This window comes from Motacilla alba, chromosome Z, assembly GCF_015832195.1.
Source record: "Motacilla alba alba isolate MOTALB_02 chromosome Z, Motacilla_alba_V1.0_pri, whole genome shotgun sequence".
Taxonomy (NCBI): Eukaryota; Metazoa; Chordata; class Aves; order Passeriformes; family Motacillidae; genus Motacilla; species Motacilla alba.
Window position 1 is genome coordinate 20,368,369 of NC_052046.1, and position 21,002 is coordinate 20,389,370.

Below are 21,002 nucleotides of genomic sequence, written 5' to 3' on the forward strand. Positions count from 1 at the left end.
TATGTATGTATATAACTATATGCCTGGTGCAAACCACAAATCATCTCCAATTTGGAAGATCGTAAATTTATGTAGTATTTTTCTCAGATGCAGTAATGATGCTGTATTGATTGTGGTAATGTGGAGCAGTTAATTAATTTAGTTAGTAATTTAGTTTCATTTTACACGTAAAATAGTTTTTGATTATGCTACAAATTACAATATATGCTTTCACAGAGCTGTTATCTGTATTTAAAAGTTGTAAGTGAATATTTAATTTTGATATTCATAAATGAGTATGCTCAAAACCAATATAATCTAAAACTAAAAATAATATTATCAGAAGTGTTTAAGAGGCTCTGATTCAGGTAATAGATTTTAAGTTCCAAGAGATTCATTGTTTGCTGGGTTACTGTTGCAATTATCTTTGTAATAAGCAATTTTATTTAAAGCTTCAATTTGCAAATAACCTTCAATTGGCAAATAACCGTTGTCAATTAGGTAAAACAAATTCACACTTAACTGTCTAGGAGTGTAGACAGTAGCTCTCTATAAGGATAGTTTGTGATGGTAACATACATTTGTTTTGCTATACTGAAAACTGAAGTTAAAACAGCTATACTCCAACCTGGAGAGCCTGTGTTCTCTGAGGATTTTTCCTTGATTTTTATGCCTTGTAAAAATTGTAATTTTTAACTGAAATGAGTCATAGTTCTTCTAAGAATCGTTAACCCTTGAATTCTTGAAAGAATTGCAGCTCTAGAACAAGGAACTATATCAGATAGCCATATGACCATTTTTACTATGTGTACAGCTGTGGGAGACGGCCCTGGCAAAGACAGAGGTGGGATGCCATGGGAAGACACTGTTGTGTAAGTTAGGGCAAGAAAGTGGTGCAACTTCCTACGCTCCCTTGTTTGCTAATGTAAATGTACCACTGTCAATCTGTTGCTGTTCGTCATCAGTTTCTAGAAGGTTCTGTGTTTCCTGTTCCCCCATTGGTCCTTCTGGAAAAACCACTCCCTCTATACTCCCAGTGGTATGACCCATGTTGCTCCCTTTCAATCCCTCCCCTAACTCCCTCTCCCATTGGACAGTTTGTATCCTGGCCCCTCCTACCTTCCCCCACTTATATACCCTGACCCCTCCCTTTTTCTTGGCTCTTTTGCCACTGGTTTCCTTCAGCTGAGGTTGTGTCCCTGCCTGTTCCTGCTCCCTTCTACCCTCTTCGGACCCTCAGACCTTCCCTAAATAAACCCAGCTGGATTCACCAAGCGAAGAGTCCTCCTTCTATCTATGGTCATTCGTGAATTACTACATCCGGGCCTGAGTGCGAGGTGAGCTGAGGGAATCGGTCATCCGGACCGGGAGGGGATTGCTCTTGGGAAGGCACTTGCCCCAACAGCATCTGCCCAGGGGTTCCCACAGTTGGTGCCCGAACAGGGACCTGAGCAGTTGTCCAGTTCCCCAAGAGTGACTCCTCGGCGCAGCAGCTTCGTGAGTTGCTGCACCTAGAAACAAGCACCGTTCGGACTCAGCTCCAGGGAGAGCTGCGCCTTTATTGTGTGAGGACTGTTCTGCCTGGCCTGCCGGCAACTGACTGGAATTCGCCGCAGAAGACCTGCTTGCAGTTCCAGCAGAGCTTCGGCAGACCAGGAGGATCGGCAGGAGACAACCAGCCCCACGAGGTGCTTTTCCTTTTGCCCAAGCCTTTGTGATTCAGTAAGCGACCTGAGTGTCAGGGAACGGTACCCTGCTTGGGCTCGTTTGTTTCAGTTTTTTCTTTCGCCTCGTGGGGGGAAAGCAGTTGGGGCAATGGGGGGGACACCTTTCCCTTGCCCAGAAGGAGTTCTATCTACAAGTTCAATCTGTCTTAGTGTTGGGGAACGTTTCCTTTTCCAAACGGGATGTCAAAGCTTTTGTTAAGTTATTGTTTAAGCACTTCCCTGAGATTTCCCAGGAAGACACCTTTTCTGTTTCTTTCTGGGGAAAGGTTGGGAAATGCATTTATTTATAACAAGTGAGGGGTTTGTTTTGGTTTGGTTTGGTTGGTTGGTTTGTTGTTTTGGGGGAGATTTTTTTGGGTTTTTTTAAATAAAATTATTTATGTGTGCCTCTTTATTCCTGTCAAGATACAGTCTTTGGAAGAATAATTAAACACTTAGTAATATCTGCTCCGTTCCTTCAGGGCTGTGATATGCTGACCCCAGCCAGCAGCCAAATACCCACCCACCCAGCCCCTTGCTCGCTCATCTCCCTTGCAAAGGCAAATAGGGGGTCCATTCTTGTGGGAGCAAATGGAAGGACGGTGACAACACTCAGAGATCAAGATAGTGACAATTTAACAGGCAAGGTAAAAGCTCTGTGTGCAAGCAGAGCAAAAAGAGGATTTTATTCACTCCTTTCTATCAGCAGTTAGATGTCCGACTTCTTCCCAGGAATCAGGGATTCAGCGCATGCAATGGTTGCTTGCACAGAGAAATATAACCACAAACATTCACCCCTTCCTCCTCATCTCCCTGAGCATGTATTGCTGAGCATGACACGTGGTGGTATGGGTCACGTGTCTTGATTCTCTATCAACTCCCAACCTCAAGCCCTCAGCCTGTTCGAAACAGGAAAGGAAGCATTCCAAGGAATGAAGCAATAGCCAAAACACAGGTGTGCTATCAGCACTGTTTTGGCCACAAATACAAAGCACAGACATATATCTATGCCATATGTCTTTATACTATGTATGAGGAAATTTTTTTATTTCTTCATTTGGTTAGTTTTTTGACACAGCTTCCAGCTTTTCTCTGCATTTTCTTCCCAAGAGCCTCTCCAGTTCCCGAGTCTATTTCATACACCATGTATCCACTAAATGATCATGGTTAAATGACTGAAGTTGACATTGATGGACTTCAGAACTAAGACTGCACTCAGGCTTAAGCAGGATAGAGCTCGCATCACTGAGTTTTTCTTTCAGGTTGTCTCCATCAGTTAAATTTTAATACTTTTGAAGGTTTATCTGAGTACTGGAACTTCTTTTTAGCAACAGAATGTTAGGTGCTAGATTTGAATTTGTCATGCACTTTAAGAATTTGTGCTGGTTGTACCCTTCACAAAGGCTTTATGTTACATCTTCTGCTTAAAGGCTTTAGCTTGTGTCCTTGAAGATCCAAAATTAAGTGCTACCCTTGCATGGAGTGCACTGTGAAAGTCATAAAACGGAAAGTTTGTAGCTGAACAAGTTTTATTCTTTGTAAGATTGGCAGGCTTTTGAACAGTGTAAAAGTGAGCTTTGTTGCTCCAAACATGACCTGCTTTTGCCTGAAGAACTGACATAAATAATACATCTAAAAACGCTCACAGTTTGTCAGCTACAAACTTACATTGAGGAGGCAACCCACCCAGCACAATCAAATTAAATGGCATTGGTTTGCTTTGTGTACTTCACTGTATTGGGTCTTTTGTCTTTGCCTGTTATGTTTCCTCATTAGAAAGTACTTTCCTGTCCTACTAAACTAGGACATAGCATGCTGCTCACATTAAGGAGATGGAAATTATTAGCTAACATCAGAAAGTTTCTAAGACCTTACTAGACAATCCTAGGAATTTGAGGGAGGCTCTTGGGTGAGGTCTGTCCTCTACCTCAGTCTGCTAGGATTATTTTTATAGTAATTCCATTTTCCCCCCTCACTGTTATACTGGATGCAAAGTATGAAGTAGTATCTTTGCTTAATGTCAGTATAGATAATTAAAAATGAAACAGTCTTTACTTACTGTGTTAATGGTAGTGGGCATCTCTTGGATTTTTCAGAAAAGGGATAGATATTCTAATATCAAACTATAGTACAGTACTTTGCCACAAAAATAAATTGCAGTTTATTTTACACCATGTACAACAATAAGTCTGAAATAACCTTTCCTGGTGTTCTTTTTTTTCTTGTATATATGTTGAACTGTTCTTCACATGAAAACATTGTAAGCTGTGTGTTCTAGTTTCTTTGTATTTCTACAAATTTCCAAACTCTTTTATATCTTCTTGATGTCAGTCTTGCAGATATTTTTAGGATGTCAGCAGTGAAATTTTTGAGGTGCCTTGTATTTTGATGATTAATTATTTTGCATGTTAGCTGTCATAGCCAGATCCAAGTATTCATTATGTCTTATATCTAAGTTGGGTCAAATATGTGAAGTATTAGGGCAGTGCATTCACTTTAGTAAATCCATGTATTTTGAGAACTTTAATGAATGTAGATAGCAATTTGTTGCATGAGCACTTAAGCTTTTTAGATAAGGTTTACCAGTGCTAAGATAAAAACAAAAGTTCAGATGCATTTTAGACATGAGAAGATGACCGTGCTTATGATGATGGTTATGAAAATGATTATGCTTATAGGTTTTTTTTCTGGTCTACTTTTTAAAAAATTTTAACCCTCAAACAAGAATTTTGCCTTCATCTAAAGCAAATCATATTTTGTGGTAACGTTGTTGAAAGGTAAGTAGCAGCTACTTAGATTTAGTTTTCTGTTGTTGTGTTGCAACAACATTTGTACTTGTATCCTAATTTTTTTAATCCAGGCAGAGAAATGTGAAATAGTAGATGTTCAGTTTGATTTTTCTGTTTCAGCACCCTGCAATTCCAAAGAAAATCTTTACACACTCTGATTTCTTTTTTTCTGAGAGGGTGGATTTTCATAATCAGTTTATGAAAGATTTTGTGGGATACTTCATTAGAAGAAAAATCTGCACTATTAAACTGCTGCTAAGAGAAAAGATCGAAATCTTCAGAGGTCATTATTCAGACCCATCAAGGCTGTTGTAGGAAGGCTTGTGAGAAAGGATGGCACTCTAAAATGACCTCACTGTGTTCATAAATAATATCTGGGGAAGATGAAGTAGGGTGCAATATATTGCTTATACAACAGAGAAAATTTATGCCTTGCATAAAATAGAGTGACAGTGGTTCAATAACTGTTCAGGGAATGTAGTTTGCTCTTCATGAGATGAAGTGTTTATAGACATGTATATGAAATTACTAATAATTACAGAAAGATGCATGCGTACAAAACTGTTCACTTGAACTATGAAATAAAAAGTTAGCAATAATTTCTGCTCTGTTTATCAGATAGAAAAGATAACAGCAGCTTAATTTAAGTATCTGGAAAGTTAATTTATTCAGGTACCAGAATACTGAAGCTGACCCCTTTGAATCCATCAATGTTCAGCACTTTCAGATTGTGGCATCTAACAGTTACATTTGAAGAAAATAAGCTTTTGCACAATTTGGATGACTTTGAATATGACCAAATAAAATAACAAGGAAGAATGTATTGCAAATTGCTGCCAATTGCTTATTGACTGCTGCCAATATAGAACCACAGTTTACAATATTTCTGATAAACTTTCTGAAAAAGTATTATAAAGATTAAGTGTTGGGGAGACAAGGATTAATCAAACTGAACATATAGATATTATTTGTCAGGAAAAAACCCCAATGTAAACAAAATATTTGGGCTGCACTTTATTACTGCAGGTCCACCTGGATTATTTTCTTGCATAGCTCAGGATAAAATTTCAGTGTCAGTCTCCACAGTTTGCGTGAAAAGAAGAAACAAATGGGACATTCTTTTTTCTATTGCTGCATGAGAACATCTGAAACACTTCTGTATTTTGGTTGTTTATTGTTTTAATTTAGCATTGCAATGTCTACTACAGATGGCTTACAAACTGGAAGTTTTACTGAGTCAGATAATTATGTTATGAAATTGGAGATAAAGGTCTTGTTGTTGTTGGCTCTTAGAGTCTTAACCTTAAATAATTTTTTAAATTTTGAAAATGTTGTTTACAACTTTGAGAAAATCTCCAGAAAGGCAATACAGCTTCTGTAGGAAACCAAACAGATTTGTACTTCTTGTAAGTTTGTAGTAATGGAAAATCTAATGTAATTTTCATTATTTTTTTCTAAGTAGAAACAGATACTTGTATATTTTGGTGATTTGTTTGTTTGCATTTTAAGGGAAAACTGTATATGAATTTTTTAAGTCATATTGAACTGCATAAGAAGTGAATTAAAATATTTGATTTTGATGAATCTGGGATTATTCCATAGTCATCTTAGTAGATACAAAAAAAAGCAACAGTGATGCCATCTGATTACCTTTACCAAAGTTTCTCATATATATTCTTTTTTGAAACCCTTTGTTTGTCTTAATTTTCCTTCAGAACAGTTGAATGCTGTACTCTAAACACTGCTTAGTGATGGAGTCTATTTAAGTAATAAATATTTAAATTGATTTTTATAATTTAGCCAACACACTTTAAATAGGTGGCCTGATTGTTCTAAGGAAGATGATCACCCAGTTGCTCCAGCCAGATAAGGAAACTCTTTGAAAACTGGGACAGTCCTTTAATTGTCTAAATATAGTTGTAGGTTCCTAATTTTAGGGCAACTTATTTTAAAGCAATTCATCTCACTAAGTGAATCTTTCTTTTAATGTGATATCTCACAAACTACACCTCAGCTGAGGAAAGAGGATAATTGCAGATTCATAACTCTTTATTTTGAGGTGAAGAGTGAGCTCAATCTGAGGCACACAATGGTCACCCACCCCAAAAAGAAGAATGTCACCTACTACAGGTGTCCAAAAGAAGGGTCAGAGTTGGTTGTACCATAATGCACATCCTGGTGAATTAAAAAAAAAAAAAAAAAAAAAAAAAAGAGTTAATTTATCTGGGTTAAATACCTCCTTTGGTCATAGTTGTTATGAATCCTGACTAAATTCTCTTCTATCTGATGAATAAAAGGCAAGAATTTTGTGATTTCTACCCCAGTTTTTTGGGACTTCTTCCAACCTGGGTTGGAAACATGTTATTATTGTATTAATAAAATTTGAATGATCATGTAACCACCTCAGCTGATGATTGAAAGGTTGTAATGGCTACATAAATACTGAGGAATTTGTGTAAATCATTTGAAGACTTTTTTGAAAAAGCTTGTTCTGAGAGTTCAGTTCAGCAAACTCATCTTTCTGTCCCAAATGGTAAGAAGTCTTCTGTAACTAGCAGCCAAAAACTTTGTAACTCTCATTATGTTGATCTTGTGCTAATTGCTAGCAGACAGATCTTTGTAGTTGCTGTAGACTTTATGAGTAGAAAGAACCTTACCTTGGAGCAGGCAAATGCCAGGAGCATTAAGACTAGTACAAAACTAAAAATCTGTACATTTATCTTAATATTTTGGAAAGCAGTGTTCCACAAATGGAGGGACATTGAGTTATAAACAGTTTATAAACACTGTTCAGAACAGGAGTGAACCTCTGCATCTGACCAACACTCTTCCCATGTTGCCTACTCCACTTTCTGCTCTATAGTGCTGGGGGAGAGACCTTTGTAAATGGTAAGAATTGGTATTCTTCACTGTCTGTTCTATGCTGTTACCTCAGATTGTGTCATGCATTGCTGTAATTTGCCTTAAATTTATACTGAATGACCAGAAGCATTTCAAATGCATTCTTTCCCGTACTATACTTATGCAAAGCTGCCAAAATGTAGTAGCTCTGTTCAAGATATGCTTTTACAGACACTTTGTTACGAGCATTTTCCCTAAAAGTAATAGTGTATACTTTCACGCAAATCCTAGAGAAAGAATTGAAAAATAAGCACTTGTCTGTTATTTCAGTGCTGCAAATCTTTTTGCTAAAATTTTAAAGAAAACAAAATCTGGTTTTTCAGGTAAAAAATTGAAACTAGACCCAAAATATTTTTTGATTCTTCATCTCAGTTTATGTGAATTGACAGGATTATATCTTTTTACCAGGAACCAGAACAACTACAGGTTTTTACTAGAGAGGAGTTGCACTCACTGTACTAAAGAGGAGGACTTCAGGTGTAGATAGCAACTGTTTTGCTCTAAGTAAGAAAAAACAATAATTTGTTTACTTCTTTAGGACTCTAATTTGACCTTCCAGTTCCAATATGTTTGTAAAACATATAACAACCTCTGTAAAAAAAGAAAAGACGTTTTAAAAAAAGTGGTTTTTCTTCATGGAATTCACACCAGAAGGGCCAACAGATCCTTTTATCTATCATTGAGGCATCATATCAAGGTTCTGTGAGATTCATGGAAATTTTTGCAGGCCTCTGGGAATGGATTTTCCTTCTCTTTGTTTGAAATAGTGGTTACAATAAAGATGAATAATTGTTAATATTTGCTTTATTCTTAGATCTAGTGACACTAATAGCTGTGCCTGGATGTTTATTTCTGGTGGAAAGCTTCATTTGCTACTTAACTATAAAGCTGACATCGTCTTTTACATGCCTGTATAAACTATGTATGTGTTTTATGAAATGCAAAATAAAAACAAGGATAAGCTTCTAACACTAATTTCTTATATACTAGTTAAGGGTGATTATAAATATTAAAGTGTTTATATGATTGTGGTACAAAAATTTTGAGTAATATTTATTCCAGTGGCCCATCTCTCAATTCTTCTTTATAACTGAATTATTTGAATGGGAATAAAACCTTATTATAAGTCTGTAAAGCAGTTGCAGGGATCTTCAAGATATTTTCACAAAAGCTGTGTTTACAGATGTTCCTTAAATATGATTCTTTTTAGGGAAATTTCCAAAAGGGTAATAAGTAGACCTGCCACTTTAGATGTGTATTTCAAAAGCCTAAAGGCTGGTACTCCATAGAAGGAACTGCAGAGATTAACCAAATTGCATAACAAAAAATGCTTAAATAACTTCAAATCTATCATAATAAGAAACTCAAGTATATTATATAAGATGCTTGGAAAGAAAGGGGATGAGTGCATAATACTTATGTACAGTGTCTAGCACAAGATACATTCAGTTCTATGTGGCCTTTTTCAACTTGATTAAAACAGTAAGAATCAGCAATATATTAAAATAGTCATTCTTTTTTTCTGTGAGGTATGGATATGAATGAAAAGAAAAGTTACTACATCATTTTCTTCCCCTTTGTTTTTTTCTGAGGTTTTTTTCCCACTTCTTCAACAAAATAAGCCTTTGTATCCTGACAAAATAAAAATATTTCATTGAGACAAATTGGTTAACTTGCTGTGTTTCAGGCATTTTAGAATTCTTTTCTTTCTTAAGGTACTCTGGTATATGTGTCCTCTCAGTAGTTGCCTTCGAAGCCTTGGTCTACAATGCACTTAATCATTCAAGATCATAGCATGCTGTGGGTTGGAAGGGACCTGAAAGATCATCTACTTCCAACCCTTTTCCATGGACAGGGATGCCACTCACTAGACTGGATCACTCAGTACTCCATCCCACCTGTACTTGTCCTTGATAAACAACTCCAATGCCTAAGGCAACTTCTAAATGAGGCTGAATAAAAAAACAACCAACCAAACAAAAAAACCCAAACAACCTCTCCCCCCCTGCAAAAAAACAAAACAAAACAAAACAAAACAAAAACAAACCAACAAAAAAACTACAAAAATACATACAAATAAAATACAACCAAACTAAAATGCAAATAAAAAATAGCACTGTTAGCTTCTTAGCTTTAGAAAGAAATTCCTCTAGAAAAATAATGAACAAAATATCTTTCAGTTGTTTCCCCTACAGCAATTTATCAATCCTAAATGCAGCATAAAGAGTCTAAATGAGCCAGCAGTGGCTCAGAATGAGCCACCAGTGCCCAAGAAGACTATCCTGGGTGCATTAGAAAAAACATTGCCGGCAGATTATGGAAAGTGAACCAGCCCCTTCACTCAGCCCTGGTGAGGCCTCACCTGGAGTGCTGTGTCCAATTCTGAGTTCCTCAGGACAAGAGAGACATGGGACTCCTGGAGTGGGTCCAGTAGAGGGTTACAAAGATGATTAAAGAGCTGGAGCATCTCTCTTACAAGGAAGGGTTGGAGAACTGGCCCTGTTCAGCCTCAAAGAGATGACTGAGAGGGAGCCTTATCAATGCACACAGGTGTTTGACAGGAGGGTGTCAATAGAATGGATCCAGGCTCTTCTCAGAGATGCTGAGTAATGGGACAAGAGCTAGGGCCAGGAACTGATGCACAAGAAGTTCCACCTGAACATGAGGAAGAACTTCTTCACTGTGCAGGGCAGCAAGCACTGGAACGGGTTGTCTGGAGAGGTTGTGAGTCTCCTTCACTGGAGACATTCAACAACTGTCTGGACATAATCCTACTCCCTGCTGGAGTAAGGAGGTTAGTTGAAATGAACAACTGTCATCCCTCCCAATGTGACTCATCCTGTGAGTTCTGTGATTCTGAATGGAGAACATGGCAATAGGTGGCTCCACAGAGCAGCTTAGGCAGCTTGGCTCTGCTTTGAAGTTTTTGGCTTGCCTTTGAGCTTTTCTGAAATGTTGTATGGGGAGAAATTTAGAGTGCAGGGAATTTAGACTCAGTTATTGATTTGTAAAGATGTTTAAGCCATGGGCATTGATCTGTCTACCCTATTATGATTTTTATATTTCAAGCTTAGTTTTGTCAAACATCCAAAAATATGTCCTTTTGTATTCATTACACCAGTCAGCGGAAACAGTGTTCAAAGGCATACAAACCCTGGCATACCTTATGGCCTGATTTGGAAGAACTTCTGCTAGTACAGCTAGCAACATTTTTGGTAGGGTTTTTCTGCATTTTAATATTGGATGCTCTTTTTTTATCTGAGTTTACCTTTGAAATGCCATTAAAAGTCACTAATTTATTCTACAGAAATAAGTCTAGTTAAATTCTGTTTGAAGCAATAGAACACTTAAAAATTTTCTCATAACAACGACAGTCATTTCAGTCTCTGTACCCAATATAACTGTCAATTTTAAGACATTTTCAGGAAGCAATGTACCTGATGTAATAACCCTTGTGCCAGTTTTGTTTGAAATTCACTAAGAGGTTCTAAAGCTGTTGTGGGACAATGTGAAGCTACTGATATTTTTGTCCAGCAACAACCAAGAAGCATTTATTTCTTTTTGTTCTGTTTTTGTATAAAACAATATCAATATTCTTTCTCACTTTTTCAAGACCTGAGGTGTGTTATTCCAATTCTGCATTATAATTGAAGACTTAAACTTTGGTTAAGACCTGCAAATCATTCTAGAGGCAGTTTTCTTTGCAAGATAATAATGTGAAATATATAACTGATTTTCCCTCAGTCATCATTCCTTTCAGATGTGGATATTTTTGAGCTAACAAAGCATTCTGGATAGATAATTTTAAAATAAATGGTTTTGCAGGTTGGTTTGGTTTTTTTTTTCCATAATGGGGCATCTTTATCAAATGACATATGTGCCCTCTTTGGTTTTGCCACTGTTTTGATCATACTTCAGGTTTTACTCTGAATTTCCTTTTAATGATAGCATTCATACAAATTCTTTTCTTGTGTGTATGACCACTTGGTCTCGGTCTTTTGCATGATTACAGGTAAACCATACATTAGATATCATGTTGCATTAGATATCCTGTGGTGCATGTATTCTTTCTGAATGTGAAACTACCTTCGTGAATCAACTACCTTCGTGTAGTCCAGTAGCAGTGACTTCTCACAAACTCCAGTATTCATATTTTACAGCTTCATGCCCCTTCTCAACCACTGCTGTATTACTTGTTACTTTGTTTTGCATTAATTGTTACTTAACATGCTTTATAGTCTTCTCAAGCAGAAGTTGATTCACTGTTCCTCTCTTTCTTTTGTTAACATCCTGTAGATGTCCCACTATAGCAGGGATTACTGTCAAAGCCATATTAGCAGTTCCCAATCAACATGGGAAGATGAAAGGCTCTTACCTTTCCTTCATTTTGTAGGAGTAATAGTTTTGCTTTCAAGCCTTTTCTTTTATTATTTGACAATCTTTCACTGTCCTTGGTGTTTACTTGTCCTTTCTCAGTTTTGTTCGTACTATAATCCTGAAAGAAAACCATTCTGGTTTATGCTTGTAAAATTTTCATACACTAAAGCCCTGGCTGTAGTAATATATATATAGGCACCACTTAATTGTAAACCAAAAAAATAATGAATTTTTAAATTATTGTGCATTAGCTTCTTGCATAAGGAAGTCGCTCTGGTTTTAGTTTTGCAGTACTAAATAATGCCATGTGCCTAAACAGATCTTTTGAAAAGGGGCACAAAGCTGAAGAAAAGACATCTTTTCCACTAAGAAAATTACTCCTAATTAGATCTTGTTTGCACATTAGAATAATTTTGATCTTTGTAGTTGCAATTGGTTCTGAGATACCTCTGTTGGTGCATCTTACCATCGTTACAAACCTGTCTCAGCACCAACTGTTACCTTTGAGTCCTCAGCAGTTTTGCCTCTACCTCTCTTAGTTACTTAATTGCCATTTGAAAGACATTTATCTTGCAGTCAGCTCCTCTGGACACAATATTCTCCTTCCTAACAGTTCTCATCAAAACCAGTCAGCAAAAGCTTTCTGTTCCCTGTATTTTGTTTTTGTGCTAGATTTTAATTATTTTGACATTATATAGGATCATAGAGTCATTTAGGTTGGAAAAGACTTTTAAGATCAAGTTCAAACACTTAACTCAGCACTGCCAAGCCCATGTGGCAGCGTTAGAGGGGACCTTCACAATGTATTAGTGTTTCTTGATTTCTGCTGAAGTCATCAGTCATGTAATTACCTGAGATTACTTTCCTCACTTTCTCTGCCAAATTATTTTCCACTTTCTTTCCAAAGAAATGGTATTATGAAACTTCCTTCATTCTAAAATTACTTAACTGTAATCAGTTCTGTTACCCTTTGCCATTCTGTTCTGGTGAGGGTTTTCTGTGCTGTAAGTGTAGAGACAGTCTGAATTAAACAGTTTCACTGATAGTTGTAATATTCTAGTATTTAATGTTGCCTTAAGAACCTTTCCTACAGTGTGGAGCTGAAAGTAATGGTCCCAAGCTCTTCCTGTCTGTGACTAGCTTCTGTGGGTGTCAGTGCAGCCAGACTTATGCTTCCTGTTTATCAGTACATCCTAGTTGCCTGTGCAGTAAATTTCAGTACACACTGACATTTTCTGCTGCCCTGTCAAGTGGAGAAAATCAAACTGGAACACTAAGTTCTAAGGTAAGAGAAACACAGTTACTGACATTCATGGTTGTACAGAGCTTGCGATTGGACATAGTGCAATGTGTTTTTGGCACAGCAGCTCAGAATTTACAAGCACTCTTGCCACATAATACCCTGGAAAGTGCAATGCAAAGGCTAAGGTTGAATGACAGGACAAGTGTTTGTCCAGAATTGATAATCCTGATAAATCCTGGCTAAATCCTTCTGCTCTGTATTTTCAGTGCAATCCACAGTACCCATACTGTTAAGGACTTACTCACTATTTGCAGAGTTCAGTAACTCCCAGAAAGAGGGATACTCTTTGGGAGTAATGAGAGATACAGCAATCCACACCATAAGTATAACCCATAAATGTAATAAGCCATAAATGTAATCTTCCCATATCGACGTAACCACAATACTAACAATTGTCATTTACTTTTAGTATCAGTGTCAGGCAGTAGTGGTCTGTCATGGCCTATGAGTGTCAAAAGTGGCCTCTGTAATGCAATAGTATGTTGGATTGACCATGGCTAGATTCCAGGCACCCACCAAAGCTTCTCTATCACTTCCCACAGCAGCTGCACAGGGGAGGCAAGGATTGGGAATTTAGAGTAAGGGGGATGAGAGTTTTGACATTCAGCAGTGTCTTGATATGCTCCTGTCTTGGTTTTTGGTGGTGAATCTCTTGCTTATTGGAGCATATTGGGTTCTGTGAACTGTGAAAGAGAAAACCAGAGACAGAAACAAAGAAGATGGATAGAAGAGGCAGAGCACAGTCAATTTCTCCTGAGTGTCTCTGATAAAGATGAAAAGATTGGTTGCTTCTTTAAGCCAATATCCTCATTCCAATCAGGATAGGGTTAACATCTGCAGTAGTCAGGAGGGGGTATGGCTAAGCCCTTCAAGGATTGTTATATAATACCTCATGTCATTGCTGGGGGCAGGAAAAGAGAGCCTCTTCCAAAGACAAGGGCTTCCTCCCAGTTGAGTAAGCATGGTGTAGGTTCTAAGCTGGAGGGAGGGGTTGGATAACATCAGTTCCAAGCTGGAGGGGGCAGTCAGGTAGCACTGGTTCTGAGCCAGAGGGAGCAGTGGTGTATTTATGTCAGGGGTTTCCACAGTGAACAATAACCGTGTTTTTTCTTATACTTTCTGCCTTTAGTATTGTTGCTGTTACTGATCATATTCTTATCTCATTGCCATTCCCAGTAAATTGTCCTTACCTCAATCTGTGATCTTCACCTTTTGTGCCTCCAATTCTCCCCTCCAGCCCTCCAGAGTGGGAAGGGGGAGCGAATTGAGTGGACGTGGTTTGAAGAGTCTGGGTGGTTGCACTAAATTGAAGAAAACCTTTTCTAAATCATGACAGTCAAAAACCCTGGGTGCCGTTAATACCAGATATTCAGATTACTTGGTAAGGTTTAGTCACCTTACAGGAGCAAAGCCGGAACATGGCAATGCACACAAATTGTTACATTCATATGGGATGAGCACCATTTGGGAAGTCCAACTATGTCTTCCTGCAAATACAGCAGTGCAAGGAAATTTGGAGCACATGTGCTGACAAAAGCAAGCAGTTACCAAAGATGATAGGAGTTCCTAGACTTTCTAATCTAAGGTTTATATTGTGCTTTCTAGTAATAAAGTTGTGGCTTGTTTTGAACTCATTCTTGCTGGAACATGGCCTTCACAAATAACTTTTCAAAGGCAAAACAAGTCACAGTTTATTTTTAGAGATTTTTATTTTGTTTTGCTTTTCTTGGCACAGTAAAGGTATTTTCACACCTGAAGGATGGGATGCCATCCAGAGAAGCATAGACAAGCTCAAAAAGTGGGTGTACAGGAATCTCATGAGGGTTAATAAGACCAAGTGAAATGTGCACTGGTTGGATCAAGTCCTGATATCAGTACAAGCTGAGGCATGAAGGAATCAGGAACAGCCCTGCCCAGAAGGACTTGGGGGTGCTGGTGACTGAGAGGCTGGACATCACCCAGCCATGGGCACTCACAGCCCAGAAAGCCAAACATGTCCTGGGCTGCATCCAGAGCAGTGTGGGCAGCAGGGCCAGGGAGATTCAAAGGGATTCTGCCCCTCTGCTCTGCTCTGCTGAGACCCCACCTGCAGTGCTGCATCAGCTCTGGGGTCACAGCACAGGAAGGACATGGACCTGCTGGAGCAGGGTCCAACAAGGGCCAGAGAAATAATTAGAGGAATGGAGCACCTCTCCTATGAGGAAAGACTGAGTATTTGGTTTGTTCAAAGTTTGTTGTTGTTTGTTGAGTATTTTCATTGGAAAAGAGAAGGCGTAAGGGTGACATAATTGTGGCCATTCAGTGCCTGAAGGGAGCCTACAAGAAAGATGGAGAGAGACTATTTACAAGGGCATGTAGTGACAGAACAAGGAGACATGACTTCAGTCTGCAACAGAGTAAGTTGAGATTTGATATAAGGTGAAAATTTTTTATTATGAGGGTGGTGAGGCACTGGAACGGTTTGACCAGAGAAGTTAGGGATGCGCCATTTTTGGAAATGTTCAAGGCCAAGTTGGATCAGCCTGGTTTACAGAAAGGTGTCCTGCACATGGCAGGAGGGTAGGAACTAGATGACCTTTAAGGTTCCATTCAAGCCACACCATTCTATGTTTCTACATTTTTGTAATGCAGATACATATAAACTGTAAAAATTAATTTTAAAGAAGAAATCTGATCATAGTACAGTTTTACTCAGCCTTTTTGGTTTTGTTACTTCCTTCTTTTACTGCCTTGTGATTTTTCGTCTTTCCCACTGAGGACTTTTTCTGAAATTCCTGTTTTATGTTTCATCATCTTTTTGAAAGTAACCTGTATTAAGTTTAAGAATATCACGTATGTGTACTGCCTTCTTAACCATTACTGAAAATTATCATCCGGACAGTTGGTGTATCAAAAATAATTATAAGCTGAATGTGAAAATATGTTCTCTTTTTCTTCTTGCAGCCTGCAAATGATAACCTGCATACAGATGATGAGCATGAACTCAGAGGAGATAAAGAAAGCTATCTCTGTGCTGTGTGCCTGGATGTTTATTTCAACCCTTACATGTGCTATCCGTGCCACCATATCTTTTGTGAACCTTGCTTAAGGATGCTTGCCAAAGACAATCCAGCCAGCACTCCATGTCCACTGTGTCGCACTACAATTGCCAGAGTCTTTTTCCAAACAGGTATTGAAATGAAAGTTTTTTACACATAAAATAAAATATTTGTACTTTTCCTTCTTGTATAAATTCAGAGAAAATTTTGGTAATGTTAATCTACTGTGAGATTTTCTTTCCATTTAACTCCTCCTAAGAGCATTCCATGCAGGTTCTTTTCAATGTCAAGAAGCTATTCGGGACATGTAGTTTTAAACTTTTTATTTCAGAAATGAGATTCTGATAATTTTCTTTTCTGGTAGAATTCTGGTAGATTTCTTTTGTTTCTTCTTCCTAAATAATAACAAGCTCCAAACATAATAAACATTTCTCAAACTGTCCTACTGGAAAAGTATTTTCAAAATGGCTCGCTTCATGGCACACACAAAAAAATGCTCTTTTAATTTATGACATTAAATTTGGACACAAGTGAAAATAAAGGCTGGGAGAACCCTTGATAATCTTCTTAAATTCTCCTGTCCTAGCCTTTTATACCCTCATCTCTAGTGTTCCTTACTCTTAACAGCAGGAAAATATGGTGAATAGGGAGTGTTTGGTGTCAGATTGGGTATAGAAATAGGAGAGAGTAATAGTTCTGCAGATAGAATATCTGGAACAGCGTGAGTCAGTCTTTTATGTCCAAAGCTTATATGGTAGATTCATTGATAAAATTGCACTATGGTATGTGGAGTTAGGTCATTTACAGCACTTAAAACTGTGCATAGACAGTTCACAAAGTAATGGAAATGACTCAGCCATGCAGGAGTGTTTGTTTCATTTTAGATGCTACAGAGATCTTGCAGAGATCCTCTTTAAGCTGTTGTGAGTGCTGTGATGATGACAGGTTCGGGATGCAGACTGAAGTATGGTTTCACATTGATCAGCAGAGCTGCCCACCTTCTGTTTCTGGTTGACAACAGACTCTGCTTTTGTACAGGCCTAACTTTATATGATTTGATGGCAGGTCAGTTTGAGGAACTATGGGGATAAAGAAGAACTCATTTGGGTGGGAAGGAAGCATTTTTCAGTGAACCTATTGCCCCAAGATGATTCACTGAGCTGCTGGTCACCAGGGATAGAGAATGGCTATCCCTGCAGTGATGCACTGCAGCAGAGAAAATGGGCGGAAAGCTGCAGCCTGAGCACTCTCAACCCCCTGCCTTTCTGCTGTATAGAGATTTCAAGCTGTTCTCATTTCATTTCCCTAATGTTTGATGCTCCCTTCAATTTGATGTACAGATGAAGTGTGTTTCACTGATAGAAAGTTAGGTTTTTCGAGGGCTATTTAAATTTTAAAAAACCAATTTAGCAGATTTGCTGCAGAAAATTACCACTGGGAGAGCACAAAAGGAGAATAAATATGCTTTCTAAAATGTATTTGCAAAACTTTTCAACATGTTACAGTTGTCTAAGTGAAATATTACCAGAATTATTTGTAGCCTTTAAGTACCTAACCTACAATGTGTAAAAATGCCTGGTGGGAGGGAATGAAGAAGAAGGAGCCACATTCTTCTGAGTAGTGCTCACTGCCAGCGCAAGAGGCATTCGGCATGAATTCAGACTCATGAGATCCCATCTGAATACAAGAAAGAGCTTTTTTTTATGTGAGGATGTCAAGCAGTCTGGTCAGAGAGGCTGTGGAACACCCATCAAAACCCAGCTGGACATGGTTCTGGGCAATTGTGCAGCTGACCCTGCTTCAGCAGGTTGGACTAGCTGTTCTCAAGACATCCCATTCAACCTTACCCATGCTTAAAATATTAAATAGGTATGTAGCTTTTTTGAGGAAAAGGATTTATGTGCCTAAGGAGGAAATATGGTATCATAGATTTGTAACTAGAGTCTACTATAAAGAGTGGACCATAACAGTATATAATATGTTTTGTATTAACTACTTCAGATGAGAGAAATCTGCAGCTATTTGTATATTACCATTCAATATATAGCAATATGTGCTTGACTTAGCAATATATTTAAAAATAGGTACAGTAATTTAGCTTTGTTTTATTATATATACTAAGAAAAATATTTTTAAATTTTCCAGTGTATAACATACTGAAAAATTTTTAAATTAACTAAGGGGTATTGATGATGATGTTCTATCCTTAAAGAAATTAGTAAAATCAGCACATTAAGAAGATGAATGGCGCCAGAACATTGTAAAGCATAGTATTTTTTTTCCACTCAGAAGAGTTATTAAGCCTTTAAAAATTATGCTAAAGTCACTGCTACTATAGGTTTGTGCAGGCAGCAAAGCAAAGTTGCTTTTTGTCTTTACATACTTCTCTAATGCTGGAGCTGGGATGTCTTATTTCCCTCATTAATTTATTTTGGATGCTTTCTGTAGCTTTCCTTTTGTATATGTGCATATATTTTACAAAGATATGTCTAAAAGAAAAACATGTAAGGATATACTCAGAAGTTCACTTTTTAGCTTGTAAAGTTTTGCAGACTGAACATAACTGCAACAAAAGGATGCATGTAACGTGTTAAAAAAAAGGGGGCTAAGAGGTAAATTATCCATCAGTTATGGAGAAAATCAGTGTTTAACTGAGAGCTACAAAGCCATGTTTGACTCACAAGGGTAATTCCTCTGGCCAGTTGCCTTGGTCAACTGAGCCTTTTTTACAGGATCCCTTAAGCGTGAGTTCCAGTCCAGATAGGTTGCTCAGATGGTGCTTACTATGCATTCCCATCTTTCTTAAAGGATTTCTTAGAAGCCCTTTTCCCATCAGGATAAACTCGCATCTTATCAGATGACAACGTGCTCAGGATAAACCTAAGAAAACAGCTCGTGAGCTGATTCCACCAAGTAACTTTCTAAGTTACCAAGTATCTTTTAAATGCTTCACTTACTGGGACAGAGGGATCTTCTGCACTTCCATTCATATAAATATAATCTATGTTGTTTGCAAGAAGGGCCAGATCTGACACACATGTGCAATAAATCCACCACTTTGGAGAAATGCAGATTGAGGGTAGTGGTTGTGCAAGGGAGGTCCAGGCACGTCGCAGGGAAAGTGGGTCATGTACGTACAGAGGGACAGGTGACCTGGCCAGCCTGAGGGGATCTTTCATTGAAAGCCTAGCCAAGCAGCCTTCCAGAAGCCAGGAAGACTTGTCACCACTGCCTTTTCTGAAAAACAGGAATTAGATGCCTCACCAAAGGTTTCAGTATTTAAATTTGAATAAAATTGAAAGAACTGTGTTGATTTCTGTGGTCTGTAGCAGGAAAATAAAATGTTCTCTGTGCTGTGAGAGGCAAGCAGAGTCTCATCAGAAGCCTGAATCTGAATAGTACTTAATCCAAATATGTTCAGTAGCATATAAAGCTCTTTCATAAAAATTTAAAAAACACTAGTGAAAGATACACAGTTTGTTCATTTTACATTTTGGAGAGAAAAAGGCCCTTTTTCCTTCAGTGACAGCAGTTTATATGTGCAGTAGCTCTATTTTCACAAAATGAGACAGAGGATTTGAAGATTCTGTGCTCTTCATGTATTGTGTAGCTTCATTCCACCTGCCATGTGACATGGTGAAATAAAGGATAATTTTTAGAATCAGACTAGCATGGGGTTTTTACTTCAAATCTGTTAGTTAATGTCTTCATCTTACACAGAAAAAGCTACTGGAAGCAAAGGAATTTTTCCTTCTTTTTGGAGCCTGCTCACAAAAAGTTTAGCTTTCTTAAATTTGCCAGAGAAAAAGATTTTATCTTTTCATAAAATATTTATTATTAGAAAAGTATGTTCCATTACATTGGAGCACATGAAGTAATAAAATACAAGCCTTCTCAAAAAACCTGTGAATGTCTTTTCTTACTTTGAAGGTACAGAAAGAACTATGGTACCAGCTACTATTAATATTTATCTGGAGCCATCTTGGTTTGGAGACACGAATTAATGAGCAGGGGGTTGAAGTTTTTCCTGTTAACTACTAGCTTAGCAACCCTGTTTGTTATCAGTAGATCAATTCTATGGTAGGAAAATATTGTTGCTTTTAGTTTTCCATTGCACTGCTATGAATAGATTGGCTTGGCAGTTTTGAGTTGCAATCATGTAGGTATTTCCCCAAATTATACCCTGAGAAGATGTTGATTTCTTGAGACTAGTACATAATGCCAAGTCCTCCAATGTGTCATGAATCATCCTACAAATGTTTTCTTAAAAACTTATAATTGACAGGATTAATTAATTAACAGTATTAACTTCCTGTTTATCCAAAGTACTTTTTAAAATCTCAAAAATATTTCAGGCTCTTCCCCTTCCTTTGCATTACTGACTATTACTGAATGGTGATGTTAAACAAAAAGCTGAGAATTAACACCACAGTCATTTTTATGGATATACTTTTTATGCGTAAAGGTCATCGCAGTTTTTTAAGTTAAATAGCTTGATTTCTTAAATTTATAATTTTGCCAGAAATTATCATAATGACATCATCTTTTCTATTTTTTTTTTCCAAAGAAGCAGAATGTTTATGACTTGCTCTTGCTATGTATGGAAATGGTTGGGTAAATGGGATTTTAAAAAATAGGTGTTATGATCAGAAGAAGAATTACACAGTAGATATGGCATTTTTATTTTGTATAAATTTAAGCAAATTATTATGCTAATTATTATGTTTTATTTAGAGTATTGATATATGTATTATTTCCCCTTAATTACTGTAGATCTGAATAACTCTACCAGATCTTTTTTCCCTATGGAATATTTGAATCTAAAGGAAAATTTTCAAAAATCTAATTCTGCTAAATGGCCTCTACCAAGCTGCAAGAATGCATTCAGAGTTTTTGAAGGTAAGATTTT

The 21,002-nt window shown here is 37.5% G+C and overlaps 1 protein-coding gene across 9 annotated transcripts in view; it reads left to right on the forward strand.

Annotated features, from left to right (window-relative positions):
- Positions 1-21,002, forward strand: part of RNF180 (ring finger protein 180) — a 78,629-nt gene that overhangs the window by 29,237 nt on the left and 28,390 nt on the right. For 7 of the 9 annotated variants that reach the window (XM_038124061.1, XM_038124063.1, XM_038124058.1 and 4 more), the window contains 2 exons: positions 15,999-16,224; positions 20,867-20,992. In XM_038124061.1, coding sequence (XP_037979989.1) covers positions 15,999-16,224; positions 20,867-20,992 — 352 coding nt within the window. The remainder of the gene's footprint in view (positions 1-15,998; positions 16,225-20,866; positions 20,993-21,002) is intronic. The other 2 variants (XM_038124066.1, XM_038124067.1) reach the window with 1 other exon arrangement.